Below are 20,594 nucleotides of genomic sequence, written 5' to 3'. Positions count from 1 at the left end.
CACCCCCTGCATTGGGAGCGTAGAGTCTTAACCACTGGACTGCCAGGGAAGTTCCCCATCCATTTTGTGTTTGCCTTCTACCCACCCATTCATCTGCTCATTTACCCATGTGCTTATCCATCCATCCATCCATCCATCCATCCTTCTAACAACTTATCTTGTCCCCCACCTGCCTATTCATCTCTCTTTCCATTTACCCATTTATCTCACCATCCACCATTTTACCTATATCTATTTATCCATCCATGTAACCACCCATCCTTGTATCTGTCCCTTCATCCACCCACCACCCACTCTCTCATCCATCAATTTGCCTACTCATCCACATGGCCATTCACCTACCTCTCTAGCTGTCCCTCTGCCCATCCACGCCCCCATCCATCTATCCACCCATCTACCTACCCACCCATCTATCCAGCATTTACTGAGCACATATTCAGCTAAGGGCTGGGAACACAGAGGTGAAAAAGACATGGCTCCTGCCCCCAGGAGCACACTGACAGCCAAAAGGTGAATTCAGGATGATGCTGGCTGTAGTTAAATAGGAGGTGGTTATATCCCAAGGGAGAGAAGATGACCAACGGTGTGGAGAGAAGAGGATAGAGTGGGGAGGTGTCAGGGAGAATACAGAAGTCTTGGCAATAATTTCAACATCTCTCTCTTACACACACACACACACACACACACACACACACACACACACACAGAGCCAAGCTCACCTGGTCTACCCATGATGCCCGGGCCCCCAATACCTGGGACTCCAACACCTGGGACCCCAACACCTGGGACTCCAACACCAGGGACTCCAACACCTGGGACTCCAACACCAGGGACTCCAACACCTGGGACCCCAACACCTGGGACTCCAACTCCTGGGATGCCGACTGCTCCTGGGCCAAAGCCTGGCCCACCAGGCACTAAGCCTCCAGCAGCTCCTGTGGCAGGAAAGGATTGTTCCCCTGGCCTGGACCCTGTGGGAACCTCAGAGGGCCTCCAGGGGCACGACTCTGGGGAACTACGGGAGTGGCAGGTCCTGAGTGCAGGATCCCAGGTGAGCGGGCATTGCATCTGCATGGATCCAAGTCATCCGAGAGAAGGGGAGGGAAGTGAGGGAACCCCGACAGAGCTCTAAGGGTTTGGATCTATGGTTGGGAAGAGCGCGATCTAGCTCTAAAGCAGAGTCAGAACGCTCCACTGGGCACCCAGGCAGTTGGCGAAGCAGCTCTGGCTGGCCCTGAGGGTAAAGTGGGAGGAGACAGATGCTCCACAGGGTCCCCGCCCTCTGCTGAGTCAGTCAGTGGAGAGCGCTGGAGAGAGTCTCCCAGGCAGAGTGGCCAGAATGGGCAGAAGCAAGGAGGCATGACGGTGATGCCTGGCGAGGGACGGTGCCCCAGACGGACAAAGGCCAAGTCCATCCAGCCTTATAGGACTAGGGTCTCCAAGGCCCATGCAGAGGCCAGGGCTGGCCGGAGCCCTGGTCCTGCCCCCTGTGGTCCTGCCCCCTGCCCCCCACTCACCATATTTGGCTGCCTTAGCGGCAGCGGCAGCAGCAGCAGCAGCATCTGGAGCCCCGACCCCTGGAGAAAGAGCCACAGAAGGTGAGGCCCTTCCCCTACAGCGTTCTCAAGGACACCCTCCACACCCTGCTGGAATGGACACGACCTGCGATGCCTCCGATGCCAGGAATCACGCCGGGTCCGCCAGGAATGCCACCACCTGGGAGAACTCCGGCTCCTCCGGCACCTGTCAGGAGGGGGATAGTGCAAATGTGGCTCCCAGGGGCCCCTCCCGAAGCCAGGCAGGAGGCTACTTGGATGCTGATGTTTTTCACAGCGCAATCTCCTCTGGGAATGAGGCCCAGGCGTCTCCAGCTGGGCCGGCTTGGGAAGGCCCCCACCCCACTGTTCCTTGACTCACCCCCAAAGTGTCCATTTCAACACCCTCATTAAGGGACTTGTATGTTTTCAGACAAATCCCATTCTAATCACTGCCACATACTGAGAAACCACAAGCGGCCGCTCCCCGGGCCAGGGGGGCCCCTGCAAGAATGTTCAAGACTTCCTCTCCCTGTGTTCCGAAGACGCGGCCAAGTTTGTAATCCAAGCGCCTGGCTGCCTAGCTCTGGCAGCCCCTTGCCGTCCCACTCTCCTGCTCCCACATTCCAGCCATCCCCTCCAGCCTTGGGGGCTTGGAGGGAGGGCTTGTGGGGCCTCCGTGGGGCAGGCCTCCAGCTCAGTGCTACAGGCTACAGGAAGGGCTCCCCTGGGATTGGGGTAGAGGTGAAGACTTCACCACCCATGATCTGACTCTGAACTGGGGAATCACCTGGGACAGGGGGACAGATGCCCACTTTGCTCCCCACGTGGGCATAGAGAAGGCCATGCCACATCTACTAACCAAGGGATCGTGGGCTTGAGGAGCTAGTTAAAAGTTTTATAGTGCATATTAAATTGATATTAAACTATTAAATTGTTTAAATGCTCATATAGGTACCACCTAAAATTATCATTCTAACCAAACTTTTACCCATTCCCTCCTATTTTAACCACATGGCAAACTCCACCTATATTTTAAGGCCTGAATCAAATATTCTCTCTGAGAACGCTTCCTGATTATCCCCAGGTAGAAACAACGTCTCCCTCTTGACTCCCGCAGCAGTGCCAACATTCTCCAGCAGAGCTCTTAACTGTCCCCGGTCTCTGAAATGGTTGGATGGAGGGAGGGAGGGATGGATGAATGGATGGATGGATGGAGGGAGGGACAGAAGGAGGGAGGGATGGATGAATGGATGGATGGAGGGATGGGTGGATGGATGGAGAGATGGATGGAGGGATGGAGGAATGGAGGATTGGAGGGTGGAGTGAATGGATGGATGGAAAAAAGAATGAATGAATGGGTGCATGGAAGAAGAGAGGAACGGGTGGCGCTGCAAAAGTTGGATAAATGGGGGTGGAGTGGGGAGGGGCCACCTTAGTTAGTTATCTGTGAGGAAGGCTCTCCGTGGTAATAGGGGTGGAGAGGCTGGGGGGCTGGCAGCTAGCAGGCAGGGACTCCAGGCGTACTCACCAAGCTTTGCTGCTGCTTTAGCTGCTGCTGCTGCTGCCGCCTGTGCGCCAACCCCTGGGGGAGAGGAAGGAGAGAGACTCTGGAAAATGTGCCCCTGCATCTCCAGAGCCCACCTATTCCAGCCCCAAGAAAACCAACTGGTTCAGGGCTTCCCTGGTGGCGCAGTGGTTAAGAATCCGCCTGCCAATGCAGGAGACACGGGTTCAAGCCCTGGTCCAGGAGGATCCCACATGCCGCAGAGCAGCTAAGCCCATGCACCACAACTGCTGAGGCTACGTGCCACAACTACTGAAGCCCGCACACCTAGAGCCTGTGCTCCACAACAAGAGAAGCCACCGCAATGAGAAGCCCTCGCACTGCAATGAAGAGTAGCCCCCGCTCGCCGCAATTAGAGAAAGCCGCGCACAGCAACAGAGACCCGACACAGCCAAAAATAAATAAATAAATAGATTTATAAAAAAAAAAAAAAAAGAAAACAACTGGTTCACATCTGGGTGTGGATGTGGGGTTTCATAGCATGCAGAGGTTGAGGATCCTTCTCCAGGCTCAGACCGGGGTCTGGATGTAGGGTGGGCTGGCCTGCTTTATGGAGGCTCGGTAATTAGTGCCCCCTTTGGCTGGCAGTGGGGTGAGGCTCTCCTTACCTGTCCCCGTCGGGTACCCGGCCTTGCCTGCGGCACCAGCTACTCCTCCAGGCCCATAGCCTGCGAAACGAGAGGCTCTGGGCATCCACGTGGACCTCACTGTGGCTGCCCCCTCCCCTGCCCTTCAAGGGCCAGGCCACCCAGAGTCTCCACCTGTCTCCCACCCAGCCAGAGTTAAATACAAATGTGTATGGGATGGTTACTCCCATTTTACAGACAAAGACACTGAGGCTCAGAGAAGAAACTGGTTCTCCCAAGACCTGGTGATAAATGCGAGGGCCAGGATTGACAGCGAGGCTCTCTGAGTCCAAGTTCCATGTCCCCTCCTTCGGGGACTCCCGTTCCAAGACTCCACACCCCCGCTCCCTCCAGCTGGTGCTCTCTTAGCCCTGAGCTGGGGCCACAGCTCCCTTGCCAGAACCCTGCAGCTGGAGAGAGCCAGAAGCCCGCCAGTCTAAGAGGGCCTTACCAAAGGGCAGTTTCCCAGTGCTGTAGGGCAGTCCGTAGCCACCTGAGGAGATGGAGTGTGGGATCAGGGGCTGCCCCATGGCGGCCCCATGCCTCACTGGGCCCCCACTACCTGGGTAGACAGACCTATTCCCACCGCCCAAGACTGCGCCGCCTCCACCAGGGCTGTGAGCTGCCCTCAGAGGCTCTCGGGAGAGCAGAGGCCTTGGTGGAGGAGGGAGAGGACACCCCTGCCCCAGGGCATGATGGGACACCCGTTCTTCTACCAATCCAGGCCCTGCCATGGCCCCAGAGTCTGCGTATCTTCCTTACTCTCCTCCCCATCAGGAAACAGCTCATCATGTGAGCTGATTGCTGGGGTGGAGGTGGGTCGACACCAGAGGAGTCTTTCCAGTGAATGGTGTTTCTTACCATCAACACAAGCGGTTTCCCATCAGGGCTATGGGTCTCTGTGCATGTGTGTGCATGGGAGTGAGACCAACACTTGCAGGATGGCTTCCCCCTGCTTCCCTTTGCTGGCGACCAGCAATGGGCTTTAATACCAGGTTTCCTGTCTACCCTCGTCCACCCCAAGACACAGGTGGCCAAACAAGTCCCCTTTCAAGCTGGCTTCCCAGTAGGGAGGCCCAGTGAGTGGTGTCTCTCGAATCCTCCTTCTGCCTTACCTGGCAGCTTGGGTGCCTTGATGGGGTACCCCAGAGGGACTCCAGGCTGCTGACCTCCAAAGGGTCCAACTCCTGTGGGAACAAGGAGAGCAAAATGAGGTCCCAGTCACTCGAGCCAGCGGCCCCTGCAAAGCCCCCAGCCTCATGCTCCACCTTCTGCTCAGACAGAATGAGCTCCCGTGGCATCCGGAATCCGGAAACCATCCTAGTGCCTAGAGGGCCTTCCTGCCTCTTTCTCATCTGCCAGCAGAGCAATCCCCAGTGATGGGCCACTTCCTTCTGGAAGCTGCCGGACACTCTCCCTCCTGGGGCTTGGGCCACACTCAGGGCCTGTAGCCCTTGTGGCATTTGGCACAGACTTCTGGGCTTTCTGGGCTCATTTGGGCTCCCAGACAGAGGGTGGGGACGGGGGAAGCAGGCCTGTGATTGACGTCACTTTGTGCTGAAGCCAGTCCGAGGCCTGCAGCAGTAGGTACGCCAGCCCCTCCCAGGGGAGGATCTCCTGCCCGGCTGGCAGACCCGTTGGCCTGCCCACCCTCATTGGCATGGGGGACCCAGCCTTGCCTTACCTGGGATTCCAGCAAAAGCTCCGCCTCCACCTGCAGGGACAAGGAGCCATCACTGCAGCCCTGCCACCACGGGCACAGGGCCTACGCACCAATGGCAGTGCCGAGGGGCCGGCTGACCCGAGCCGTGGCCACTTCTGCCCAGACCTCCCAGCTCACGCTGCCTCGCACACACTCGGGGATTTCTGAGAGATGTGCCGCCCATCTCAGCCAGCTGAGCCCAGGGTCCCCGCCCCTCACCCCAGGACGGAGGGGGCTGAGGGTGAATGGAGATTCCCACCATGGGTCCCCAGCCCAGCTGGCAACATACCTGGGGCCTTGGGCTTGACTCCTGCTCCAGTGGGAACCCCAGGGAGCACCCCTACACCAGGGAACCGAGCTCCTGAAGGGGCAAAGAGGGGGCTCGCAGTGGGCGTGGGAAGGCCGGCCTGGAAGGTCCAGCCCGGCGCCACACCCGTCAGTGACACAGCTGGCCTCCTTCTGCACTGACTGTCAGCTACTGGCATGGCTCACAGGGTGGGGGGAGGGCCTCTTTGGTAGTGACTTTTCTTCCCCATCTGACCCAAGGTCAGAAGTTTTAACCCTATTTCCTAGCCGTGTGCTTCTGTGTTTCTGTTGGCCTGTCTCAAAACTGGAGCTAATTTCCCGCCGCCCTGCTCACCCTCATCAGAGAAGGCAGACGGTAGAAGCCTGCCAGAAGTGGGGAGAGCCTGCAGGTCGGGGAGGCCTGTGACCTTGGGGGGCTCTCACTGGATGTGATTGACAAGCAAACACAAAGCAGTCATCTGCTCTGGCTGGGTGACACTCCATTTGCCAGTGTCCAGTGCTGTCACCTCTCCTGTCTCCCCTGGGGCTGGGCCACCATGGCAGGGAGGGGCCGAGGGAGGGACACTCTGCCAGCCAATCCCACAGAGCAGCCCAAGTCTGGGCTTTTGGGGGAATTCAAGAGGTCACATGTTGGGTGGGGTGGCCGGGCCCTGGTGGGGAAAGGAGGTTGAGAGGGCAGCTCCAAGGGCCTCCTGCAGGGCGGATGCACTGGGTGGGGCCCCTGGTGACTTATGGCTTTTGGGAAACAGCTGGCCACACTGGGGACTTGGTCTGTCCTTGGGGGCCCACTGCAGGCTGTGATGACGTCTGGGTCTGGGCATGGGTTCAGGGCGCTGGGGGGCCAGGGGAAGCTTGTGGATCTTCGTAGGGAAAAGACAACCAGAGATCTGATGCCTGTAGCCTGAGCTTTGATGCTTAGGGGGAAAATGCCGGTCAGGACCCAAGGTCTCTGGTGGCCTCGGCTTCGGGGGAGGTGGGGGGCCACTGGGGAGGTTGCCAGGGTCTGCTCTCCTTGCTACAGGGTCCCCTTCTCCTGCTTGCTCTCACCTGCGCCTGGGAGCACTCCACCTGGGTATACACCTGGGAGCCCCACACCTGTGGCCAAAGAAGGAGAGTGAGTGGCAGCCTGGCCTCCAGGGGCCCCTCTAGGCCCTTCCCGCCGTGGCAGCTCTGGGGCTCCCGAGCCAGCCACCTGGGTGCCCGGCGGGAACGGCGAGGGACACATGCAGTGGCTGCAGCCCTCCTCCCGTAAGTTCCAGAAGTCATCTGCAAACCCTTCTGTGCGTGGATTTGTCCCATCTCCTGGAGCCTGTTTACATGGCCGGCCCAGCCCACCTCTGGGTTAACAGCTTCCAGATGTTCCCTCCCTGCTGTGTGGACTCAGGCAGCCTTTTGTTTAACCTGAAGTCACTTCCTCAAGGGCTTGGTGCAGAGGAACAAACACCGGATGGGGAGTCGGCCCACCTCGGGCTCACCCCCCGCTCCGCAGTGACGGGCGGGCCCTTCTGCGCCGACTCCCTATTTTGAACCTCAGCGTCCCCATCTGTCGCCTGAATGTGGGAGTCTGTCTCTGAGGTCTGCTCCAAGGTCCTAGAAGAAGGGCCCGGGAGGTAGACCAGGGCCCCTCGCCCCTATCTGGGACACGGCACCATGCTCTGAGCCTGGCTATGCCCCCTGCCCTGCTGCAGCCGGGCCCTGTCCTTCCTGCCCTGTGGGCCTTAGAAGCTCTCGCTCCTCCCTGACCTCTGCCCTCCACCCCCAGGGACTCCATCCACACTGACCTGGCACCTTCCCGGGCTTCCCTGCAGCTCCAACTCCTGCTCCGAGCTGAGGTACCACCGCACCTGGTAGGGAAGGGGCCACCACAGAGTGGGCTCCACCCCCACCCCCCACCCCCACGGCCTTCGCCGGGGCCACCCAGGTCTTGCCTCCATACCTGCAGGCACTCCTAAGCCGCCGACCCCACCAAGCCCCGCAGCACCTACAGAGCCAGGAGTGGGAGAGGAGAGAGGTCACACCAGGAACAGTCACAGGCAGGAGGGCCCGGGGCTGAGGTCTGGGTCTGCCACCACCTCTGAGACTCGGGCACAGCTGGCTGCCTCCCCACACGCCCAGGAGATGGAGCTGAGGCTCCCGTCTGCTTGCCCCTCAGGAAAGGTTCTTTGCCAAGTGGAGAGCCTGCGGAGGCCAGAGGGCTTATGGCACGTCTCAAAGGGGAACACTCACCGGCCTTGGCAGCGGCTTTATAGGCTGCGGCAGCGCCAGCCAGGCCGCCGGGCACCAGAGCTCCTGGGTAGGCCCCTGCAGGAAAGGCCCCGAGCCCTGCAGAGAAGAGGACGGGGTGAGGTCCTGCCCGCAGCCTTTCCCCGGCCCGCGCTGCCCACGAGGTACATTTGAGGCTCTTCTGCTCCACGCAAAGCTGTGACTGCGGCTCCCAGGACGGGGTGCGGTGTCAGTGGGCACTTTGGGGCAGGCTGCTCCGCCCGGCCTGACAAACCGCAGGGATCTTTCGGGGTCTAACTTCCACCCCTCCCTCCTCCAAAAAGCCTTCCTGAAGCCCCGCCGAGGTGGGCGACTCCTTTGGGCTCCTGGGGCTGCTTCCCTCCAGCTCTTGTTACTAGGTTATAACAGCACCCAGGACCCAGCTGTGATTCCCTTGTGCCCTGGACAGTGGTCTCAGCACCACCCCTTACACCAGTGGCCAGGACAGGCCCGGTCTGCATCCTTGTACCCCCAACTGCCCTCCATACTGGGCAGATGCTCTGGCCCCCAGAGGGGCATCTTGCCTGGTGTCAACACTAACCTGCCCCAAGGCCAGTGCCTACGAGCCCTCCGGCACCCAGGGAGAAGAAGACAGAGCCAGGTGAGGGGCTGGTATGGGGCATCGTTCCTGGGCCCAGGGTGGAAAGGGTCTCGTGGAGTAGGGGCAGGACCCCGGCGATGCTGTGGTCGGCGTGTGACCGCTCAGGGCCCTAAGCTGGACTCAAACCTTTAGTACTCAGGGGCCGATCTGATAAAGTAGCAGCCACTGTTTAGCAACAACAGCTGTGTGCCATGTGGACTGACTGTGTGGACTCCGTACAACACACCCTGACCAGACCTCACTTCCCTTAGAAGGCCCGCCACCTAACGAGGGACCCAGAGGGGCTTTCTGTGAGGGCTGGGGCTGAGCACGAACTGCCGGCAAGATCTCACCCAGGCCAGGCCCTGCTCTGCTCCCACGTTAGCTGCCCCGCCCCGGGCCTCTCACTGGCTTCCTCGCAGGGGTCCCCTGCCTCAGGCCACGCCCTCTCCCCTGTATCTGGAGCCCCTTTTGTCCATCCGTCTAGCCTGCCCTGCAGTCCGGGAGCCTCCCTGCCTGCAGACAGATGCTAAAATGTTTATGAACAGCCGAATGGGTCCCTCTGGCTCTCTCCTTCCCACATCTGGGCTCAATCTCTCCTTTTCCCCCTCCAGGAGACATTCCACGGCTTTGGCCAGGACCGATGGGCAATCAGGTTGGAGTTCACAACCGTGCTGGGTTTGTTTCCAATTATGTGAGAATCTCTCCCACAAGCACCAGTCCTGGCCACCAGGGTTCCAAGCTCAGGGGCGGCCCCTCTGGGGACCGACCTCAAACATGCAGGGCTTCTGAGCCCTGGAGAGTCCACCTAGCTTTCACTGGGTGTGGTCCCCCGACCCCATTTCCTACTTCTGTGAGCTGGCCTGTCTGAAACCCAGCCAGCCCCTCTGTAAGATGGGCCTCTGGCTCCGGCCAGTCTCCCTTCCGGGCAGGTGTGGTGTGGTCTAGCTGGGCGTGGGGTGTGTCTGGGTCCACTTCCCAGGGCTGCAGGCCCTGCCCCTCCCCAGCTCTGGCAGGGGTTTCTCTCCAGCCAGGCCTGTGTCCTGAGCTCCAACAGGGCAGCGGACATGCTCGGGCCTTTCCTTACCGCAGAGGGGCTGGGAGGAGAGGATGGGGACCGAACAGGAGGTGAGAAGAGGCTGGGTGCGTGGGGTGGGGCATGCAGCCCCTGTGTGGCCATCTGCCCTCGTCCCGTGCTCCCCCAGAGTTGTCTGGTCCCAGGGCCACCCTGTAGCATGACCTCCTTCCTGTGGACTCACCTGGCCCAAATGCCCCAAGGAGTCCAGCCCCTAGAATGGAGGAGAGAGGGGTAAGGAGAGAGGGGCTGGACTCCCTGGTTGCCCGGGGGCCTGGCTTACCCAACCGTCTCTCTCCCCTGGAGTCGGAGAGCCCTGGATTCAAATCCCGCTGTCCCAAGCTACTCCTTGCATGAAAGAGCAAGTCACTTCACCTCTCTGAGACTCAAGTTTCCCCACTTACAAAACGGCCAGCATGTTCCCCACCTTCCTGGGACCAGAGGGCTCGTGGGCAGAGGGTGCAGAGCGTCTGCAGCCTGCCAGGGTGACCGGTGGGTGGCCCCTCTGCTCCCCCCTGTCCTCTCACGTGGGTGACTGGCCTCCAGCCGGTGCTGGGGGTGTAGGTGGGGCTGGCTCCCAGCTGCCTGGTCACCCACTGAGAGCCCAGGCAGGGCCACTGGCCGAGGTCCAGGTGGAGCAGCTGCCAGGCCACCCACCCTCCACTCGCCAATGGATTAGTTGTTCCCAAGCATGACATGCATTGTCTGTGCCCAGTTCCATCCCATCTGGGTAGGCCCAGGCGTCCCTGCTGCCCGGATGTGGGGAGCTGCCCTTTGTGTGTGTGTGGGGGGGGCACTGTGGCCCGGTCCAGGCCTTTGTAGCTCAGAGTCCTAAGGCTGAAAGATGACCTCAGGGAGGTCATGGAGTCCAGCCCCTTTTCATGAGCAGATGCTCTGACTTTCCTCTTGGTCTACGCCTTCACCCTGAGCCAGAAGTTCTTTTGGAAGTCTAAACTAAATCTTTCATCAATAAAAGCTTCACTTTATCAACTGCAACTGAATGCAGTTTTCACAGTCTTCTCTTCCGTGTTTCGTCACAACCCGCCGTGTGTCCCCTGCTGCCAATGGGATCAATGAATCCCTGTTCTAGCTCTGCAGTCACGACCACTACCATCTGGGCCTTCACAGCTAAGCAGGATCCTAATTCCACACCTTTGTTTATCTAGCCTTTCCCTGTTCTCTCTCTGCCGTCAAAGACCCTGCTAAGATCACCCACCACTCCGAGAAGATAGGAAACAGGTTCAGGCGGGATAAGCAGTGAATCCCGAGGGCTCCAGCCTTGCAGACCCCAACAGACCCCAGCAAACCCCTTGCCCAGACCTCCTGCCCTCCTGCATCTCTCTCGCCTGGCCCCAGCCCTGTAGTTTCATAACCCAGATGGGCTTGCAGGGAAGGGGAAGCTGGGTCTTGTAGATTCACTTGCGCTTGAATCATCGAATATCTGGATTTCGTAAGAGCTGTTGGACGTGCAAACTGCCCTGCAGTCCCAGGCTCCAGAGCCAGGGAGACACAGATCAGGGTGGGGGGCGCCAGGGCTGCATGTGAAGCGTCTCATGCTCTGAGGGCCATAAATCCGGACAGAGACGCCCCTTCCCCCACCTGATCCTTATCCACCAGGGCCTCCTGGAGGAGGAAGCCGCCCTCCCTCTTTCCTGGGGGTGTGTTCTCTGGAGCTGATGGTGGACCCTAGTGGCAGATCCAAGCCCCATGGGCAAGGCCGGGATGGATCTGGCCACACCTTCATACTGGAAAACTCCTTGGTCTGGGCACAGCTGGAAGGGGCCTGGGAAGGAAGCTCATCTGGGGCCAGGGTCAGGGTGAAGCCTAGGGTTAGGTTCAGGGCTTGGTCTGGGGTCAAGATTCAGCCTCGGGTCAGGATAAGGGCTCAGATTGTCATTAAGGACAGGGACATCTAGGATCTTGGCCTGGAGTAAGAGAGGGCTTGGTTTGTGGTCAGAGACCATTCAGGCAGAGTATGAGGCCCACCATCTGTGTCTGAGCCCACAGGCTTGGTGGTCACTGGAACATCAATTCCTACCTTTGACTCCAGCACCAGGGCTGTTTCTGGGACTCTGTGCACAGGGGACAGTCAGGGCAGCTGGGCACATAGGCACCGGCAGGGTAGGTGCCAGACACCCCTCACACATGGAGGACAGCAAGCTGCCTCCAGCCTCCTGACCCTGGATGCCCCAAAGCTTGGCCCTAGCCAGGTCATAGGTGGGGTTGACTAGGGGGCAGAGGGGCTGTTGCTGCCCACCACTTCCCTCCCTCCTCCGTCCATAGGCTGGGTTCACAGCTCTGCGGACCCTTCCCTCCCCTACCCCGTCGGCACTCACTCAGTGCTCTGAGGCCACCGGTCTTACCTGGCTTGGGTGGTTTGCCTCCAGGGCCCAGTGCTGCAGAGGGAAGAGATGGTGGTAAATGGGGAGTCCCAGCCCACCTGACCTACCACGATCCCCCAGGGTACTGCGGGGTCTCACTGTGGGGTGAGGAATGATCCTCCCCTCTGCACAGGGAGCTGCTGGGAGCCCAGTGTCCATATGCCTGGGTGGGAAGCCCAGCTCTGGCCCTGATTGGGGGTTACCCTCTCTCACACTGTTTCCCAGCCTCTGAAGGGGGTGATGCTTCCCGCGCAGTTGGCTTTGCAGGGATATTACTGAGGATCAAAAGAAATATGAAAGAGGGACTTCCCTGGTGGCGCAGTGGTTAAGAACCTGCCTGCCAGTGCAGGGGACATGGGTTGGAGCCCTGGTCTGGGAAGATCCCACGTGCCGCAGAGCAACTAAGCCTGTGCGCCACAACTACTGAGCCTGCGCTCTACAGCCCGCGAGCCACAACTACTGAGCCCGTGCACCTAGAGCCCGTGCTCCACAACAAGAGAAGCCACCGCAATGAGAAGCCCACGCACCTCAATGAAGAGTAGCCCCCGCCCGCAGCAACTAGAGAAAGCCCGCACACAGCAACGAAGACCCAACGCAGCCAAAAATAAATTAATTAATTTGAAAAAAATGAGAAAGAAATATGAAAGAAGGCAGGGCCCCCAGGGAAAGAGGACAGGGGGAGGGGTTTAGGGGACTCGTGAGTTCTAGCTCTTAGACAAATCCCTCCCCAGTGGATGCTCGGTCTGTGAAATGAGGGGTCCCTTAATGTCTGGGCCTTCTGAGGTTCTCAGATCTGAGCACGTATGTGGACTAGAGTGAGACCCAGACCCCATCGCTGAGGAACCAAGTTTGGTGTCTGAGCTCACCTCCTCCCAGGCCTCCGAGACCAGCGCCTGTGTTGAGGGGAGAGAGAGAGAGAGAGAGAGGGAGAGAAAGAGAGAGAGAGGACCATCAGGGTCCCTGCCAGGAAGCCATCCATTGACCCTGGTCAAATCCACCGCTGCCTAGCCATATGACCTCAGGCAAGCCTCGACCTCTGTGAGCCTCTGTTTCCTCATCCATCTCATCGGGGAAACAGCTGTGTGCCTGTGTGTACCTGGGAGTGCGCTGGTAGCTGCCCTCACTTCCACGTTGGTTCTGAACACTCAGACCCATTGTAAGTATTGAAAATATTAGGTTTGACGTTTCAATCTACTTTAAGACATTATGCTTTTTTCTAAATTAAAAGAAAAATTGTAAAGCAATTATAGATCAATAAAGATGTTAAAAAAAGAAAATACGCCCCCCGCCACCCCCCACCATGCCATTGAGTTAATATTCTGCCCATTTTCTTTTTTTGGAGGGGGCCCAATCTCCATCTGCACCTAGTCCTTGCTTTTATATTGTTTTTACTTGAAAATCACTTTACCATGTTACCCGACAGATAGCATATTCATAATTTTTCGTAGTTGCATCATATAAGTTTATTTAATCACATCCTCCAGTCAGGTGGGTTTCTCGTTTGCATTTTTGCAAGGAACATTCCTACGAACCTTGGGGCAGATGGTTCTTTTTCTCTTCTTTTCAATTATTTCCTTTGAATGGGTTTCTAAGAGTGAGGTGAATGGTTCGAAGACTAAAACAGCAGGGATCGGTGAGGCGGCCACTTTCCGACAGTCTCACAAGCATTGCGTTTCATCTTTCAGAAAATTTGTGCTCTTAATTGTTGTAAAGTAGCATCACGTAACTGCTTTTTAAAATAGGAGTAACTTATGGGTCCTCTGGGGTAGGTGTGCCAATGTTCTTCCCTTCTGCCGTGTCACAAAGTGCACCTCTCGCAAATGTGATCACCATCTGTCTTACCTGGGAGTGTGACAATTTCATGTACATTACCTGGGAAGAAGACGCCTCCAGGCACTCCACCAGGAACAGCCCCTGGGACCCCTGGAATGAAGTAGGTAGAGTCCCCCATTAGCCAGAATGAATAAAAGCATGCTAACGATAAAGATAAGGATGATGGTAATAATACTGCGTGTCGAGGCAATTTAGGTTGACTGAGCAAATAATGTTTACAAAGCATTTTCTCATTCACGCTCCTCAAAATGGCCTGGTGAGGCTGGAAGGGCAGGGGTTATTATCTTCATGTCAACAGATGTGAAGTCAGGCTCAGAGAGGTTAAGGGATGTGCAAGGGGGCGGGGGGCGGTCACACAGGTGGAAAGAGATTGAGCCTGGATTCAAAGCCAGGCTACTCCTCTGAGCATAACGGTTTGCACTGCGTTACCTGGAGAGAGCCTGGCACGGGGCTGGGTCTGAGCACCTTTTGCTGGGCAGCCAAGCCTCTCCAGCCCTGAGCGGCACGGGAGGGGGCCAGAGCTGTGTGAGGGCAGGCCGGACTGTGACAGTGAGCGGTAAGGAATTGTGGCTGCTGCCGACAAAAGTGCAGCCATTCCCACGCTGAGAGGACAGCGTGAGGTCCGCGTCCTCAGCCACCGGGCAGCAGTGGTTGGGTGGTGCTCTGGCCGTCTGACACAGAGCTGTCTAAGGAGGCGCCGGGGCCCAGAGGGGGACACCATGAATGGAGCAAAGTGAATAGTTTCCGAAGGAAAAACTAATTCACTGGCCAGTCCAGGGGCTGTCTGCCCAGCCCAGATCACGAGTTCAGTCCCCACGGACCAGTGAAGCTCTCACCGGGGAACGCTGTGATGGCCCCAGACCCAGCCTGCACGTAGTCATGGCAACAGACAATCCCGGTGCACACCAGGCCCCGACTGCACCGCCACAGAACGGCCCCAGCCTTGACAAGCCGCCTTGCCGGTGCCCCAGCCCGGGCCCCAGCACCACCCTGCCGAATGGGGCGCGGACTGGGTTGGGGGACAGTGTCGGGCAGCTCTGCAGTGTGCCCAGCAGACATCTGGCCTGCTGGCCCCAGGGCCCCGTCAGCCTAAGCCATGGCCCAGCAGGGTGGAGGATGCCAAGCTGTCATGGCCACCCCGTGCCAAAGTCCCGGCGCCACCCCCCTACCTCCCCCCTGGGCCTGAGGCCCCCCCAGGCACTGCGATCCAGGCCTGGAGTGTCCAAGCAGTCTGCTCAGAGCCTCAGGGGCTCAGGGCAGTGGCCCCAGGAGGCTGGGCCTGCTGGGAATGAGCGCCTGGGTCCTGTCATCGGCTGCCAAGTGCACACATGGTCCGCCCCAGGCCTTTGATGCCTTCTCTGGCTCTGGCCTCCGGCTCCGAGCTCTGAGGTCTGTCTCTTATGTGCCTTGCCCTGTTGCGCTCCAGGCCCTTCTCTGCCTCGGCCTCTCTCCCTCCTCCCCTTTCTCTCTCTCTAACCCTCTGCCCCAGGGCAGACTGCAGGAACGACATGGTGGGTGGAGGGAGCAAGGGGCTCAGGATAGACCCATCTGGCCTCTAATCTTGGCTGTGCCACTTCTTACCATCTGTGTGACCTCAGGCAAGTCACTTAACCTCTCTGAACCTCAGTTTCCTTTGTAGCAACATGGGGCTGATAACTGCTGCCTTGCCAGGTTGTTGCGAGTTGTCAAAGAGTTCAGGAGACCTGTCCTACCCTGGGCCTGGCACTCGGTAACGCTTAAAAAAATAGGTGACACTTTGTTTCTACTTCACTGCACAGTACATGGCCTAAGGCCAGGTATACAGTAGGTGTCCAATAAAGGATGGGTGGGGGCTTCCCTGGTGGCGCAGTGGTTGGGAGTCCGCCTGCCGATGCAGGGGATGCAGGTTCATACCCCGGTCCGGGAGGATCCCGCATGCCGCGGAGCGGCTGGGCCCGTGAGCCGTGGCCGCTGGGCCTGCGCGTCCAGGGCCTGTGCTCCGCAACGGGAGAGGCCGCGGAAGTGAGAGTCCCGCGTACCGCAAAAATAACAATAAATAAAATAAATAAAGGATGGATGAGTTAGGTGGAGGGGAGGCAAGGAGGTTGCCTGTGGGTCTGGTCTGACCTGTTCCATCCCCAACCAGCCTAAGGGTCTCCCCACCTCGGGCTGGCCTGGCTGAAGCCCCACTTCCTCTCCTGGGGTTCTGTTCCCTGACCAGTGGCCAGGCCCCTCCTGGGCCTGCCAGCTCCTTCTGCTTCTTCTGTCCCAAGCTCTTTCTTCTCCCTACTCTCCACCCCTATGATTCAGATCCCAACAGTGTTTGCCAAACTCCGTGCCTGAACCATGACGGCCTGGGGAGCCAGGGGTTTTGATCCCCATTTTGCACTGAGGAAATAGGGAAGGCTTAGTGGGTGTAAAGGATCCACGCCCGGCCTCTCTTCAAGTGCAGGAGAGGTGAGAATAGAATAAGACAGTAGTTGATCAAAGGCCTTCGAAAGGCAGCAGCCTCCTCTCCCGCCCCATCATGGGAAGGGGCATCCTCCTTCCCGCCTCCCCTCCTTGGCCTGAGAAGTTCCTCCTGCCAGGAATGCCCTCTCCTCTATCCAAGTCCTACCCTTCCACCAAGACTGGGCTCAGCTTCTCCCCCCTGCCGTCTCTGAGCCTGTGGTTCTCACTGCTCATCTGGCCCAAAGCAGTTGGCCTGGAGCATACTTGTCTTGTTTTATGTGGGTTTGGCTTGTTTCACCGGCTAGCCCAGGGTGGAACTTGTCTCTTGCATCTTAGAATCATGATCCTATACTCTCAGGGATCGTAACTGTCTTCTGGCCTGGGCTGAAATTCCTTCTGCAAACATCCCATTGTGTTCCTGCTTGCACGCCTCCAGTGACAGGCAAATTCCCACCTCCCGATGCTGTCTGCTCTACCTGCAGAGAGCTCTTCCTCCTACTGAGATAGAAGCTGCCCCTCTGTCTCTCTAGTTCTGCCTCCCAGAGCCCCAAAGACTGAGGCCCACCTCTCATCCACAGAAGCTCCTCGAACATTTACCTTTTTTCAAGGTCTAACTCAAATGTCACTTCTTCCGGGAAGCCTTTCTGGATTTCCTGGGACTCCTCTAGGCCACCCCCTCTCCCAGTCTTGTCAGCTTCCTCCATTACTGCATCTCTGTTTACACACGGGCTGCCTCCCCAGTGGACAAAACGTGGCATGAGTAGCAAGAGGGAAAACTAAACCTCATAAACGTGCACGAATTACAAGGGTTGATCAGTCCAAGATAGCAAATTCTGAATAAGAGAATATACAGTTTTTAAAATTTGCATTCCCACAGTCCTCTTACTTGATACTTTATTTATTTATTTTTTTGCAATGTTCATTGCTGGAGCCTCCCACTGGCCCTAGGCAGTAAGTAGGGCAGGGATGTTTCTCCCCATTTTTCAGCCAGGGAAACCAAGAGTCAGAGAAATGAAGTGCCTGGCCCAGGAACCACATCTGACCCCAATCACACGCAGGGCATTCTGCGTTCCAGATTCTTTGATCTAGGTTCAAAGATCTGGGAGATGGCTGTTTGGGAGCAAGCAGCAGGCCAGCAGGCCTTGGCAGGGGGCTTTGCCAGTTCCAAGTCCAGGGGGCCGGCCTGGGGCGCAGATAAGACCACACGAAGCTGTTTGTCGTTTGCACGGAGAAAGGCCGCCAAGGGTTTTTCAAAAACAATCCTCCAGTGACTGACTCTGTCCCCTCCCTCCCCCGGACACGTCTGCCCTCCTGCCTTGGCCCCAGCAAACTTGGAGCAGGATCAACCCCTAACCCCAAGGTCCCGGGTCCCGGAGGCGCCTCAGTCACCTGGGCAGCTTTTTACAAGACCTACAGGTCTGGATCCCTCCCCAGACCAAATAAAGCAAGAATTCTTGGGTGAGACCCCACATCAGAATTGTTTCAAGTTCCCGGGTAACTCCAATTATGCAGCCAGGACTGAAAATCCCTGTTGCAAACCGTCTTCAGTTCCGAAATAAGAAAACAAACAAACACCCAAAACCAAAATGATAAAATTTCTGGGGGTTTGGGGCAGCTGGTCCCAATTATAACTGATGTAATTTCTCTCTCTCGTGGCAGCTGATCTTCAAAGCTACTTTTGACCCATCTTAAATGGGTCTAAACAACTTTTACCATCACAGAGGTTTCCCAGGATGCCCCTTCCTTGTCTCCCCTGGCAACAGGGCTCTTTGGAACTGGGGAACGCATGAGGGTAATATCTTCTTGGGGTGGGGGGAAGCTGGGTTCCCTCAGGATAGCCAGGCAGGTGTGTGCGTGTGTGCGCATATGTGTTTGGGTTGGGGGCCCCTCCCACGTCCCATCTCTCTAGACTTCCTTTGGGAGGCTCTGGGCACAAACCCCAGAACACATCATCAATTCACACACCCCTTATTTGGACCCAGCTACTCTACCACCTGGGACAGAGCTGAGAGTTATGTTTGCAAAGAAAGAACAGGACCAACGGAGCATTTAGCCCGGTCATTGAGGATGCATTCTTCTTAGGGCAGGCCCACCCCAGAGTACTTGGCCCCCAGCCTGCCCCTCCCCAAACGCTGCTCAGAACCTGGATCTTTGGCCAACTCATCTTTGGCCCAGGGCAGAGAGCTGGCTGGTACTAATCCCCCTGGGGCTGCCTTAGCCTGTCTGAGCCTCAGTCTCCCCATCAGAAAAGCGTCGATAAAAATCCTCTACTCCCAGGGCTTCTGTGGGGACTAACCATCATGCTCTAGGTGGGAACTCTCTCTGGGAAGGCAGAGGTTCGGGGGACAAACTCCAGGGAGGAGGATCAGACAGGACCAGCGCTGCTACTCTCGGGCACGGGGTGCAGCTGCTCCTCTGGGATTGTCTCGCTGCCCACCACGGGCCCCAGCTGAGGGTGCACACCATCCCTTGGCCTCGCCCAGACCCAGGAGTTGACCTCTGCAGGAAGCCCCTGCTCCCAGTGGTCCTGCCCAGCTGGTCAATCTCACAGAGGGAGCCCTTGCTCCTGCCCAGCCCCCTGCTCCAGCCGTCCGGCCTGGCCCTGCTGCAACCGGTGCACCTCCCCACGCTGGCCGCCACTGAAGGGCCGGTTCTCATGGCGAGGAAGACTCTCCCGGAAACCAGACCCCACCCAGGCTACCCCACCAAAGGCTCGTGAGGCTGCCTGCACCTCTCTTTTCCCGTGGCCAGGAGCACCGTCAGGAACCCCTGGTAGGCCACTCCCAGGGTCCCCCAAGGTGCTAGCAGCCCTGGGGGGGGCACCCTCGGGACCCAAGGCCAGGTGGTCCAGGAGTGCCCCGAGGTCCACTCAAGCCCCTGCCGCTCACCACTCTCCCTCTGCCAGGAGATGGATGCCTTCCCTAACTTCCTTGTGCTCGCTTGTGTTCCACACCACACATATACACACACACTCACACGCACAGTGACAAACCACACCCAGTGACACACCTGGACACCCGATCTCCCACGTATACATGCCTGTTGGGTGGCAGACTTTTACACATGCTAACAGGCACTTTCACGTACCTACAACACCCCTCCTCCCAAACACACACACACACACCTGTCCAAGGATGAACCTGTGAACATTCATCCCCTCGCAGAAACCTCCTCCTCTATTTGGTGACACGTCTGGGCATATACACAACATGCACACCTGTGCGAGAGCATGTAACACACTCACACATACACACTCACACGCCTGCACGCGTGCTCCCAGCCCTCCTCACCAGGGACAGACCACAGCGGCAGCTTTCCAACTCGCAACCCTATAATCAACTTAACCCTGACTTTGCTCCGAGCGCGTCCTGACTTCCCAGGGGACAGGGAACCTGTGGTCAGAGAGCTCACTGCCGCTGAGCTGGCCTCCAGCCCAGGTCCCCTGCCCCCAGGGCACAAACGCACACCCGGCAGGTCCACAGGTGTGCAAACTGCTGGTGCCCACAGACCCGACGGGACCTCGTCAGCCCTTCCCCAGCATGCTCGCGACCCCCATACCGGGAGAGCCCCCAGGACAGAGCAGGGCCCATCAGCCCTCTTGGGGCAGCAGAAGCCGGTGCTCGTTTGAGGCCACCCTGAGTCATGGGGCGATCGTGTGACAGGTTTCTGCTCAGCACGGCTGGCTCCCGGGAGGGGCAGTTCCAAGGATCCAGTGGCTGAGGGGCTCCTGCCTGGGACCCCCTGGAGGATGCTGGGGGTGAAGAGCTTCCTCTCGTCTGTCCGTCGGTCCAGCCACCTGAGCGGGAGGCCCGAGGGCTGCGGGCACGTCAGGGAACAGGGTGAGGCCTACCTCCGGGCTGCGAGGGGTGGAGGATACACAGCAGAAGCAGGAGGGCTCCGGGCCACAGGGCTGCAGCTGTCGGACCCGCCATCTCGGGGAGAAATGCCCCAGCCCGCTCTCTGCGCCTCGTTTTATCCCCAAAGCGTAATTGTTGCCTTGTCGGTCTGCGAGGGAAAGAGGGAGGGAGAGAGGGCGGGCGGGAGGGCGGGAGAAGGGGGAGGCCTCGGGGAGGGGGCCGCGGGGAGGGGGCAATTACGAAAGGCCGGCTCACAGCCTCCCAGGCTGGGTCTGACTGGACTGGACTGTGGGCTTTTTTCCTTAAAACACACGTGCGTGCACACACACACACACACACACACACTCTCACACACACACACACACACAGAGTTTCCCCCATCTCTCTCCTGCTTTCCCTCTGTGGCTGTTCTTTCACTGCTGGCCCCGTTCCCCGCCAGA

At 58.2% G+C, this 20,594-nt stretch overlaps 1 protein-coding gene across 1 annotated transcript in view; it reads right to left on the bottom strand.

Moving 5' to 3' along the window:
- The window catches only part of ELN (elastin), a 32,097-nt gene extending 11,868 nt beyond the window's left edge, over positions 1–20,229 (bottom strand). The window contains 18 exon segments of the mRNA XM_065893167.1: positions 738–935; positions 1,518–1,577; positions 1,663–1,743; positions 3,067–3,120; positions 3,711–3,770; positions 4,180–4,221; positions 4,844–4,915; positions 5,413–5,442; positions 5,720–5,791; positions 6,784–6,831; positions 7,518–7,580; positions 7,673–7,717; positions 7,963–8,058; positions 8,540–8,566; positions 12,008–12,049; positions 12,901–12,927; positions 13,907–13,957; positions 20,148–20,229. Of these exon segments, the coding sequence (XP_065749239.1) occupies positions 738–935; positions 1,518–1,577; positions 1,663–1,743; positions 3,067–3,120; positions 3,711–3,770; positions 4,180–4,221; positions 4,844–4,915; positions 5,413–5,442; positions 5,720–5,791; positions 6,784–6,831; positions 7,518–7,580; positions 7,673–7,717; positions 7,963–8,058; positions 8,540–8,566; positions 12,008–12,049; positions 12,901–12,927; positions 13,907–13,957; positions 20,148–20,229 (1,150 nt within the window).
- Between the last annotated feature and the right edge of the window lie 365 nt (positions 20,230–20,594).

Source organism: Phocoena phocoena, chromosome 15 (assembly GCF_963924675.1).
Source record: "Phocoena phocoena chromosome 15, mPhoPho1.1, whole genome shotgun sequence".
In the NCBI taxonomy this organism is placed as follows: Eukaryota; Metazoa; Chordata; class Mammalia; order Artiodactyla; family Phocoenidae; genus Phocoena; species Phocoena phocoena.
The sequence above is the reverse complement of the archived record's forward strand: the minus strand, read 5'-3'. Positions and strand labels throughout refer to the sequence as shown.